Below are 12,054 nucleotides of genomic sequence, written 5' to 3'. Positions count from 1 at the left end.
CATTGTAATTTCAGCAATCTTTCTGTAATTGTAGTTATAAATTACAATTGACCGCAGGTCTGGTGAGGGAATGCAACACATCTTACAGACGTAACAGATTATACAGATCAAATATTTTCATTCATTAGTACAGAGTACAATAATTTATTGTCATTGAAAGGATCATTATTATAGTACAATGTCCTATTTCCTGTGTTGTCCATATCTCATTTTTTTCTTTAAAACATAATCCTGATTGTCATAAATCACACAACTTAACTTTTATTCAGGAGAAATCATTTCTACATGGATTTTGAAGCCTTGCTTTGAATTCTCTTTAAAAAGGCCAAGGATTACAAGGTTATAATTGCATCTAGGGGTTCAGATGAACCTTGACATGCAACTACAGCAGAAAATAATTTACAGAATCTTTTATAATATACAGACTCCATGACTTTTATTAAAATGAATAGGTTTCTAGTTTTAAAACAGTAAAACATCACACAAATAAAATTGAAAACCCAGTCAGTTTCTTTGTTGTGTTTTCGTTTTCTTGGTCTTGTAGTAGTCAATTTCAAAAAAGGGACATTCAGTGTTTGGAATTTTTTGTAAATAAACAACCACTGCCAGCAGTTTAAAAGACCTACAGAGAATTCCAAGAAAAATAGCTGGGAAAGTCAGAATTTGGTTAGGTGTCGCCATAGCACTTATTATGACTTTTGTGTTTGGGCTGAGATACAATTACAGTACTTATCCATATATTAGAAGATTATAGCATTTTTAAACTTATCCTACAATTACAATGACGCAATTCAAACCAACATGCTTCCTGAAAGCCTGCACCTGAATTTCAATCACAAAGCCTTGTGTTACAAGAAACTGTTCCACATTACTCTGGTGACAGACGGAGGGACTGGATAGTCAAACTGAATGGAAACTTCACTAAGTGAACTGGGCACTTCATTCTCTCTCTGCTGGCTGATGTAATCAAATTCCAATTCTAAGCACATCTCACCTTGATGGTCTCTTCTGGAAGAGCTTCCTGCTTGTACTGTGTCCCATACCATTCTTCTGTCTTATCAGTTTGTCCTTCAAATGATTTAGAAACTACTGCCACCCTAGAAAAAAAAAAAAAAAAACAGAAAGGTGTTTTAATGCAGATCTTACACACATACATATACTGTGTTCTACTGCCATCACATCGCCTTTGAGCCAAAAGCAAGTTAGGGAGAGGAGAATTAGGAGTCTGTAGCTTGATCTCAACTAAGCAGGGCTGGGCCTGGTTAGTACTCCACAGAAAATTATGTGGTTCTCCAGATGCTTGTAAAAATGTGTATGCGACACATATTGAAGGATGGTTGCCTCCACTACATCTCCAGCTAGGAATAATAAACAGGTTTTCTGACTACACAGCCAAAGGTTTCAGGTTACATTATTTTCCATTTAACACGAGTATGGGAAGAAAAAAAAAAAGGGATTGAAGTCTGCTTTGCTCAGAGCTCAGCCTTTTGCAAACAACAATTTTATTTAACACACTGCAGGCACTAGCCTGTATTGTATAGATTAGACAGCAGCTACAAGCTGCCCAACAGGTATCTGAAGCACAAATGAATACCTGCATAGCGCAAGAGACTGCAGCAGATATTAAATATTCACATCATGACTTTTTGATGATGTCCTATAATAGGAAGGACTGCTTGTAAAAGGCTCTAGCTCTAGTCTGACACAGATAGACCAATATCACTGTTAAATCTATACCTTCACTTTTGTAACAGAGAGATATAACTGTTTTATACCCAGCACCTTTCTCGCATAGACTGTAATGTCGGGTATTTGCACTTTGTCATCACCAGATACTAGTTTTTTTTTTTTTTTTTTTTTTTTTAATTGTCGGGATGTACAACATTTAGAATGTACAGTTATTTTTTCCCCACACATCTTAGGAGAACTGAAGGTTCAGTGGGTGTTCTCCTGTCCGACAAACATGCCAGCTTCCTCTTCTACACCCAGGAACTCGAAAGAGGACGTCAGCGAGCTACCGGAGGACAAAGGCCAGCCCTGCAGGTGTTTGCCTGAGCTCACTAGGCGTCGGGCCGGTAGGGTCCACTGAAGTGCGACGAGGAGAAACAGCCCCTTCCAGTTTTGCCTCCCTAACCGATGGGAGTGCCAGAGCCACTGCAACGCCCTCCGCGATCCCCAGCAAAGACCGGCAACTTCGCAGCCAGGACGCAAACCTGCGCTCACCTGACTGCAAGAAGGGAAGTCACTCTGGGACCTGCGTTTGTGTTTATAGACACAAACACGCACACAAAATCTGGTTACTAACTAGGTCAGGAATCAAGGAGCACAATTTAACACCAGTACAGTAAATGCATGCCCTTACTTGCTATGCTCTTTGTAGACTAACAAATTGTGCACATTTTGGACAATGTATGCCCTTAAGGGGGATATCAGTTACTGCATTTAATGAACTGCCTACTGCCAAGTGGGGTTCCAGCTGTATTTTCCAATTAACCATGCTCATTATCACTCTCTGCTGTAGCTGCCACGGAAAGAACTAAATTACAAGAACAGAAATAAAGACCAGTTTGCACTGCTGAGAAATTGTAAAAATACCTTATTAGAGTCACTGTAAAAAAGAATCCCTTTAGTGCGTTAATGAGTAGAAGCAACGTTAACGAATAAGAAAGGAACGTTCACCTTCAGCTTCTCATGATCACCCGAGCATAGAAGTAGCTTCTTATCACTTTGTAAATGTCAAGCACAAGGCTCTCTTCAGAAGATAATTAACATACAACTTCAGTATTTTAAAGCTTGTATGATAAGACATTTCTGAGAGAGAAAAGTTTATAAGCAGGATCAGGCTGAGGCCAGACTGCAATCTAAGACAGGGGTTGGTTGTCCTCACCGCAGCACAGCAACACCTACTGGTCAGGCACCAGGTTGAAAAGGGTACAGGCTCACATGTATTCTGTTTTTGTATTACAGTAATCCTTTGCTTATCTGCCCGAACCGTTCATCCGCCATGATCAACCTCTTCAGCAACGTTAATTTGCTCAACAGAGAAAATTAGTTCAGATACTGTACATCCTACAAAAGTTTTTGTACACTGTGTTGTATGTGCTGTGTGCACTGCCATTGCTGACAGTCACAATAGTTGTTCAGTGTGTTGTTATGTAAAAATAAATCCTGTTCACCTGCGAGGCGTATCAACTTCAACCTCCATCACAAGCACGAATACCCTGTATCTCTCTAAACAAACAGGGGAGCTCTCTAATAAAAGCGGAATCAAAACAATAAATGTGTGAATACGGTAATTGTTACAGCTGTGTATAATGGTGTTTAAAACAGGATTCATTCATCTGCCTTTGTACATATCCACCCTTACTCTGGTCCCACCGCAGTCAGCTATGCAACGGATTACTGAATACAGCATCTCAAGTCAGTTTTGGGAACTGGTCATTCAAAAGAACAAACTTTGCTTCAGATTTCCACCTGCACCTTCCCTGAAGGTGGCTGTAATTATTTTAGGTTCTGGTACAGCTGCTTTAAAGACATTACGTTAAAAAAGAAAAAAAAAGAGAGAAACACTTGAAATGCAGTAACCACTGTAGCTGGAATTAATTTAAAAGAAAGTACCCAATAAAATCTGTGACAAAACAAAATTACCTATTAGGTTATCTAGAATTGCCAACACTACCACCAAATATCCTTGGAGTGAGAATATTCTAAAATATTGGTTAATGTTTTGATAGTATTAATATTCTTATAGCAAGTACCAAACAAATTTATAATCATATTTCCCATTATAACAGTCAGTTATCTTTAAGTTGGCTTGTTTTGTTATTTGGTACTTCTTTAAAGCACCTGCAAGGTTAACCGACCCATATCTAAAGCACAGACCCAGCCAGTGTCACACAGATTGGTATTAATGGAAACCTGGGCAGACTGACCTCATGTTCTCTGGTCTCAGTTTATCCAGCACCATTTCAATGAGGTCAGGCCTGAAGTCTTCCAGCAGGTACTCTGCAGCAAGCACCTCCTCAAGAGGGTAATACTGAAACAGAAGGACAGATCAGTGCTTACATTCTGCAAACATGGGGGTGGAAAAATACTGCACATTGAACAAGCAAGAAGGGCATTCCATGAAGCCGTAAGGTTAGACACAGTGATAAATCACTACGAGACCAAGGGCAAGTCAAATGTGAGGTTTGGGGTCTATCCAAATACTTTGATCATCAAAAAGCCAAAAAAGTTAAATAAATTTTAAAACAACATATCAGTAGAATTTTGTACCCATCATTAATGTTGTTCCTAAAAGCAACACAGTGTTATACTGACCCCTACTGTAAAAGAATACTGTGGATAAAGCATGCACAAATAAAAGGCAGTTAACTAGTTCAAATACTCCTATGACCTATGAAAGAAAGCTTTGCTTTTAGAAGTACTAAAACCATAGCCGAAGCATTTGCCTATTTGAATGAATTTCTTTGATTTTTAGAGCTCTTAACATTTTACCTACCAGAAACAGCATGATAAAAATAAGTAGCAAAATAGTTTTGAAAACCTACTATACTAGGGCACTGTGATTATGTAAAAGAAAGGAGTCAAACATGTCCCTTTTCAATATTTAGAAATACTAAAAGAAATTAGTAAACAAAAAACAACCGACAAATCGCTTTTCTTAATGACTCTCATACTAACTTTACTAGTGTCTTCTACATATCTTGCAATTAAGTGTTTTACAGTTTGTCTTAACTGCTTTGAATCTTCCATCGTCACTGGTCTAAAAACCATGATTTTAAACCAGCTTCATAGTTCTTGATTTTGCCCCCTTTTAAAACAATGCTGTGTGTATATGACTGTAAAATACAAGCAGATATACAATGTAAGCCAATGCACATTTTCTTCACGCTTAAAAGAGCTGCATATACTTCCTTGTGTTATTTCTGGAAATATATTTTCAATATGTTACATGGAAGCAACACTAGGGCTAGGCATTTTGTAGCAGGCTATCCAAAGTAGCAAAAAAATACTGTTTATTAAAAAGACAAAGAACCTACGTGCAACATCCCAGCTACTTTTGAAGTGTACCCACGAGGGCGTTCTTTATCTTTAAACCTAAATGCCACAGTATTCAAATCCTGAAACGTAAAAGACAAACAAAACATTAATACATTAAAAAGAAAAATGTTTTAACTGCTCAGGAGACTCAAAATGGTCTTTATTCACATGCAATTTAACATGGGCAACTGTTACGTTAGTCATTCTGTCAAGACAACCACGTAACCTTTAGAGCTCAAGGATTTGGGCATTTTTTAACGTCAACTGCCTAAAATTTGTAGTCATATGATCAAATGCCTGGTTTAACAGAAATGATGTTGGATGTTTTCACAGTTTGTTGTGTTACCACCTGAAATCTTGATGCATTTAAATGGGATTTTTTTCCCTTCGATTTACACAACCTACTCAACACTTTCAATGTATGAAAAAATCTGGCCTGTATGGAAGAGTGGCAAGAAGGAAGCCATTTCTGAAAAAAGCCCATGTAAAATCCCGCTTGGAATTTGCAAAAAGGCATTTTGGAGACTCTGAAAAGCTGTGGCAAAAGATTCTGTGGTCTGATGAAACAAAAATTGAACTATTGGGCCTAAATGCAAAGCGTTATGTCTGACACAGCACATTACCCAGGTAACACCATCCCTACTGTGAAGCATGGCGGTGGCAGCACAGTGGCATGGTGGCAGTGGATGTTTTTTATTGGCAGGGACTGGAAAGCTTGTCAAGGTAGAGGGCAAAATGGATGGAGCTAAATACAGGCAAATCCTTGAGGAAAACCTGCTTCAGTCTGCAAAAGACCTAAGACTAGAATAGAGATTCACCTTTCAGCAGGACAATGGCCCCAAGGACACAGCCAAAGCGACACTGGAGTGGTGTAAAAACAAGAAAATGAATATCCTAGAGTGACCCAGTCAAAGCCCGGACAAATCTGATTGAGAATCTATTGCAAGACTTGAAGATTGCTGACCACCTACAATCCCAATCCAATTTAACAAGAGCTTGAACAATTTTGCCAAGAAGACTGGGTAAACCTGGTAGACTTACCCCAAAAGACTTACAGTTGTAATTGCTGCCAAAGGTGGTTCTACCAAGTATTGACTCAGCGGGGGGGCTGAATATTTATCTAACAAAGACATTTCAGTTTTGTTTGTTTTTTTCATTAACTCTTGTTTCACAATAAAAATTATCTTGCCTCTTCAAAGTGTTGAGTAGGTTGTGTAAATCAAAAAGGGGGGGGGGGGGGGGGGGGGGGGGGGGGGGGGGGGGGTTACAATAGGCTGACATAGGCACTGTAATTGTACAAGATTAAAATCATTAACTTGTACAAAGTTTTATAAGCTGGTCTCAAATTTTTGCTTGACGTAAACAAAAAAAAAATTTAACGTAATGTTTTTTGTTTTTTAAGTTTTTAAACGGTTGGTCAGTCGTTGAATTATCGAACCTAGTTTATATATCATTAGTTGTGGAATCACGAGTATTTTGTGAATATAAAACAATGGTGACTCGTCGGTCCTAGACTGAGCAAGGTGAACGTTTCGCTAGTGCTTGACACATGACTATCGCATGAGGATTTGACCACTTGCTGCGTCTCCTACTAGTCACATGGTTATTTGATAAACCCCTATAAGATACAGATAAATAATTCAGTGCAGTATTGGTATCAAAACACTTCTAAGAGAAATGCATTATTTATAAACAGTGATTACGGTGTATACCTTGCACTCCTGGAAAACCCACTCTTGAGGTCCTTCAGTGCGCAACTTCTGGATGTACTGAAACATGTGAAAAATGATATCTTCAACATGTACTGTGGAGAAAAAAAAAAAAACGTTAGAGGATGTTTGTCCAAAAAGATTTGGCAAACAGACGGCACTTCAAATTTGCTCTTAAATAAAAGTACGGCACAGTGCTCATACTTACAAAGTCCTTCTTCAGTCAGGTCTACATTGATGATGAAAAACATGAATCCTTTTGCCCCTTCTTTCTGACCCCCAACAAGGGTATTTACCCAGCCTTCGAAAACAAACAGAAACCATTACTGCATAGTAAAGTGGTATATCTCTCAACAGTGGCACTGGAACAATTTTTAAAGTGGCGGTACTGTAAGCCATTAAACAAAATGGTAACCCCTGTATATGATGTAAGCCATGCCAAGCCAGGGGTGCTACCGCATCCCCAGTACACCTAGTTCCAGCACCCCTGTCTCTCAAAGAACTAACAATAATGACTGTACTTGGATGACACTATCTCTCTAGTATAGCCCTGGCCCTTCTCTTTAACACTAGAACCGCCACGCAGGTTAATTTGACCCATTTTGGATTTAAAATGTTAATTGCTCTTCCATTGTAAATCGTATATGGATGTCTGTTTTTGACATAACGCCATTTGATTAGCCAGAATCGCAAAAATGATAAAGTTATAAACAGTTCTACCTAGAACCGCCACGTGGGTCAATTTGACCCATGCATTACAATACATGTCTTTTTTTTTTTATATAACGTAAAAACTTCTAAATTTTTTATTTTTGTTTTGTAAATGCAAACAAGACACGCTTCCTCCTCCTAGCACGTGTCTTTTTTTTGTTTCTTTGTTTGTAGACTGACTACGAGACAGATTGTGGAATTGTACAATTGCTCCAAGATGCCAACTCAGTGAATGCCTAAATGCTTTATTTCTCAATGTACCTGGGAGACATCAATCCTTCGTTTTGTTCCAGAAATGCAACTGGGAATATATCAAAAGAAAATACTTAATCTTGAAAGTAGCCATTTTGATGGACTACGGCAAGCTGCAGGCAGATGCATATAGCAAACTGAAATGACAGCTAGGATAACGACTTGTGCCTAATATGAAAAATATGTTATATATATATATTTTTTAATATTACTTTTAGAAAAAAAGTATTTGGTTTTATAGGTTTGTATGTACCAGTTTACACAATAATATTCAATGGAACTGCGTCTGTATTTACAACACAGCTCCTGGATGCAGGCACACAGCCTGCATATGCTTCATACAGTACGATGCAGCCGTCATATCGGAAGTAGTGCTATATTTTCTTTTTATGTAGTATTAGGATCAGTGATCTCTGTTTCAGTTTTTTATGTACATCTACCCGTTTACACCTGTACACGGGTATATGTACATACCAGTTTCTTTTGAAATGTATATATATTTTAATTTTTTTCACTGTTTGTAGTCTTGCTGTATATGCACTTACTTTGAAAATAAAGCCTTTTATGTTTAATTTTCCATATAAAATACAGTGTTTCTGCGATGCAAATGTTAAATAGGATGTTCATGAATAAAACTTATGAGTTGCATCTGATAGTATGTCTTTCATTTTCTTAACAAAGCAGTTTAAAAATGACCCATGTGGTGGTTCCAAGTTCGAAAATCCGACGGTTCTACTGTTAACGGAGCAGACTTGTGGAAAATGAATCAAGACAGTCACAGGTTTCAGCTGGGTACAAAATGTAAAGAATACCTATAACACTAATATGAAGCCTGTATCTCAAAATGGTTTATGAGATGAAAGCTGTTTGAAAATCATCAGCATTGATCTCCAATATTTGTGGCTGTTACTGTACCTTTGGATTTGAGCTCTGACAGCAGGCTCCCAGGTCCTTCATGTCCAATGAGATGACCCAGATAGTGACCCGGGTTTGATTTGTAATGCTTCTGAAGGTCCGGAATGGGGAATGTGACATACAGGTTTCGGATATCCTTAATAGGCACCACCTTATAAAATTGCTAAAAAAAAAAGTAAAAAAAAAATGTAAGCGGACACCTTTTGACATAGGCATGCTATGACAGCTCAACCTATGGAGCATACCATTTGGCTATTATAGCTACTTATAAGTTGTCTGCTGTAGGACTTTTTTTGCGGCCATATTTAGTGGCCAATATCAGTTTAGCTTAAATGTTCAGGGAATGGCTAAACATTTAGAAGTAGTAAACTAAACTGAAGCATCCTTAAATTTACACAGTAAGGGGAAAACTGTTTGAACATTCCATGCTAAAATACATTAACTTTTCCTGTGGTGTGTGAATAGTTTAGGCTCCACTGTGATGGCAATGATGAAATCTAGAATTAAGTTATACTTTGATTATCAAAATGGTCCCAAGCACAGCTGTCCTCATTTCTTATTTACCCATTTGCACGTATTTGAACCCCCCTTTCCCTATAGCTGCCCCTGCTGTGTATGTATTTATAACAGTGTTACATTTATCCTCTCTGAAATTAACCAGAAAAAAGTTACTTAAACTTACTCTAAGGTGCTCCTCTTGGAACGGGTGCTCTGGAAACTCAGGAACCGGGACATTTTTGTTCTCTACCTCCGAAAACAGCTTCACAACCATGCTGGTCAAGTCATCCAGGGACTCTGGGAAGGAAATTAAAAAAAGGGTCATCGTCAGTTCCACTAGCCATCTGTCAGGCTGCTTAAAATATCCTGTACCTTAACAATACTTCCAGCCTCAAGTCCTTCAAGGTTTTTCTGTTTTTCAATCATCCTTCATCCAACAAACCTGGTAAACAACCTCTACCAAATGGTTTTCAATGCGGCAGTGGCACTAAAATGCAATGGTAGAATGGCACCGCAGTGGGATTTTCTGTCATACCGCATTTTCATATTAATAGTAACATAAAGTGAACTGGTAATCCACTGCAGTATACTCCTTCAGGACCTCTGCAATATCTGTCCCAATACCATTGTATTGCAACATCTATCCCAACATCACTGTATTGCTGGAGGTGCCATTGTCTGCCAATGATTACGCAAAGGTAATACCCTGTTATTAAAAAATATCATATATATTTCAATTAAGGTTGGAAGAGTTTAAACAGTAAATTAAATGAAATATTTTTGTTTTACATTTTAATTATACGCATACCCCCTTCAAAACATACCCATTCAGTTATTTTTACATCCTCTGCACCTTAGGCTTGCCCCACCCCTCCTCCAGTCCACCACACGATTAATCTTTAGCCAGTCAGAGAAGACTGGTAGAACGCAGCATGCAAGCCTAATACATACAGATGTCGTTTGTGTCGGTAAAGACTGAATTACAAGCAAGTACAAAATGCCTCATTCAAGCATTAAAAAGAGAAGTCCTGTTTGGACCTACTACCAGCTAGATGAAGTCTCTGCCCAAGTGCGTCAGCCCAGGATAACACAATTAGCACACCATAGCTTTTGTGATCCGGTAAGGGCAGATAAAATAACTGATCTTGTAGCAGAGACGATTGCAATAGACTGTTTACCAGTTTCAGTTGTGGAAGGACAAGTATTTTGTCGTCACCTGTCTTGAGCCTGACTACAAACTGCCTTCCCACCCCTCTGTAATGTGTAGAATACACTGCATTTATGACACTGTAAAGGTTAACTTGCAACATGCACTGAATAAAGCTTAGCAAGACTATTGAGCAGGGGTGGAAAGTAACAAAGTAGAAAAACTTTGTTACACTACTTAAGTATTTGTTTTCGGGATCTGTACTTTACTGAAGCACTTTATTTTTGTATTTGAGTTGTAGTTTTGTCTTAGTCTACCGTTTTTTTTTTATGCATGTAACTGTTTTGTTTTTGTTTTTTTTGCCTTTAACAATGTCTGATAAGAGCAATTGACTCAAAACGAAACCTAAGCTGTGAACTCTGTCACATGATGAGGGGCTTAAATTCATGCGATCATATTTTCTGCTCGCAGTACTGCATACACACACTGAATATGTCATTGGAAAGCCCCTAGTCTGTAGTTTTAAACAAGCCAGGTAGGTGTCTGAGTAATATGCACATAACCACCTGGCTGAGTGTAAAGAGTTAAATAAATATTTGCATGGGTACAATATAAACGGGTCATTTTTGTAAAACTATATTATCTGGCTGAAGAGTCATTAACATAACTCCAATTTATAACATTGCTCCTATGGGAAAATGTGCTTCGACTTACAATGCGACTTTCAGGAACCAAATGTGTAGTAAGTACTACTACTACTGCGACTACTACTACTCCCTGCTGTGCAAATCTTAGACGTATTGCGTTTTTCTTCTCTGATGCATTATGAGCATCAACAATTTACACAAATCCTCCACTAATTTATACTATTATAACAACCTTGACTTGCATGAAGGAAAAACGTTGAGTGAAATAGCTCGCATCACTCGATATTCAAGGTGTGCTATTGAAACTATAATCAACAAGTACAGATCTGTAAACATCATCTGTAATTGACAAACCCAAGTCTGGAAGACCCAAAAAGCTGTCTAAAAAGGATGAGCAATACTTGAAAATCATATCCTAAAGGAATATAAAGAAACCATGCGTTAAATTGACAACAGAACTGGCAGAAGGCACAGGTGTCGTTGTCCATTCATCAACAGTCCAAAGCACCTTTGATCATTGTTCCATAGTCCAATTTCTGTGTTCTTGTGCATATTTTAGCCTTTTAGTCTTGTTCCCCTTTCTTAACAGAGGTATTCTTACTGCAACACATCCTTTAAATCCTGAGTTCAAGCATGTCCTTTGTACTGTTGATTTGATGGGTACCCGTCGGGTTTTAAATCTGTCTCTTTTTACTACCCGGGTACGATTATTAATTTGAGAAAACAAAGACAATGTTAACAAAACAAGCTTTGTATTAAGCCTTTTCTTAACTCACAGGATGTCAAGCTTTTACAAAAAAACAATAAAAAAGCAGCAAGTACACCTCAATAATACCAATTACCGCAACTATTCTTCTCATGAACTAAAATTGGAAAAGAAAACATAACATCCTGTTGGATTTATGTCAGTGATAACATAAACCCATGTAACCTTGGCCCCATAGCCCATAGCAATTATTTATTTTATCTATTTTACACATTGTTTAGTTGTTTTGCCGCAAAATAAAATGCATGTCATCGCCTGTGTGCATATATTAATTCCCTAGTCATGCCGATATCTAGCCTCTGCTGTGCTCTTAAAAATATATATATATATATATATATATATATATATATATATATATATATATAT

General features: G+C 37.9%; 1 protein-coding gene across 1 annotated transcript in view; it reads right to left on the bottom strand.

The window, feature by feature from the left end:
• Positions 1 to 12,054, bottom strand: part of LOC121321877 (insulin-degrading enzyme) — a 43,392-nt gene that overhangs the window by 19,375 nt on the left and 11,963 nt on the right. Inside the window, exons 6-12 of the mRNA XM_041261188.1 lie at positions 9,313 to 9,425; positions 8,631 to 8,793; positions 6,961 to 7,053; positions 6,756 to 6,847; positions 5,043 to 5,123; positions 3,933 to 4,036; positions 995 to 1,097 (exon numbers count right to left, since the gene is read on the bottom strand). Coding sequence (XP_041117122.1) covers positions 995 to 1,097; positions 3,933 to 4,036; positions 5,043 to 5,123; positions 6,756 to 6,847; positions 6,961 to 7,053; positions 8,631 to 8,793; positions 9,313 to 9,425 — 749 coding nt within the window. The remainder of the gene's footprint in view (positions 1 to 994; positions 1,098 to 3,932; positions 4,037 to 5,042; positions 5,124 to 6,755; positions 6,848 to 6,960; positions 7,054 to 8,630; positions 8,794 to 9,312; positions 9,426 to 12,054) is intronic.

The sequence above is a fragment of the Polyodon spathula genome, chromosome 10 (genome assembly GCF_017654505.1).
Source record: "Polyodon spathula isolate WHYD16114869_AA chromosome 10, ASM1765450v1, whole genome shotgun sequence".
Classification (NCBI taxonomy): domain Eukaryota; kingdom Metazoa; phylum Chordata; class Actinopteri; order Acipenseriformes; family Polyodontidae; genus Polyodon; species Polyodon spathula.
The sequence above is the reverse complement of the archived record's forward strand: the minus strand, read 5'-3'. Positions and strand labels throughout refer to the sequence as shown.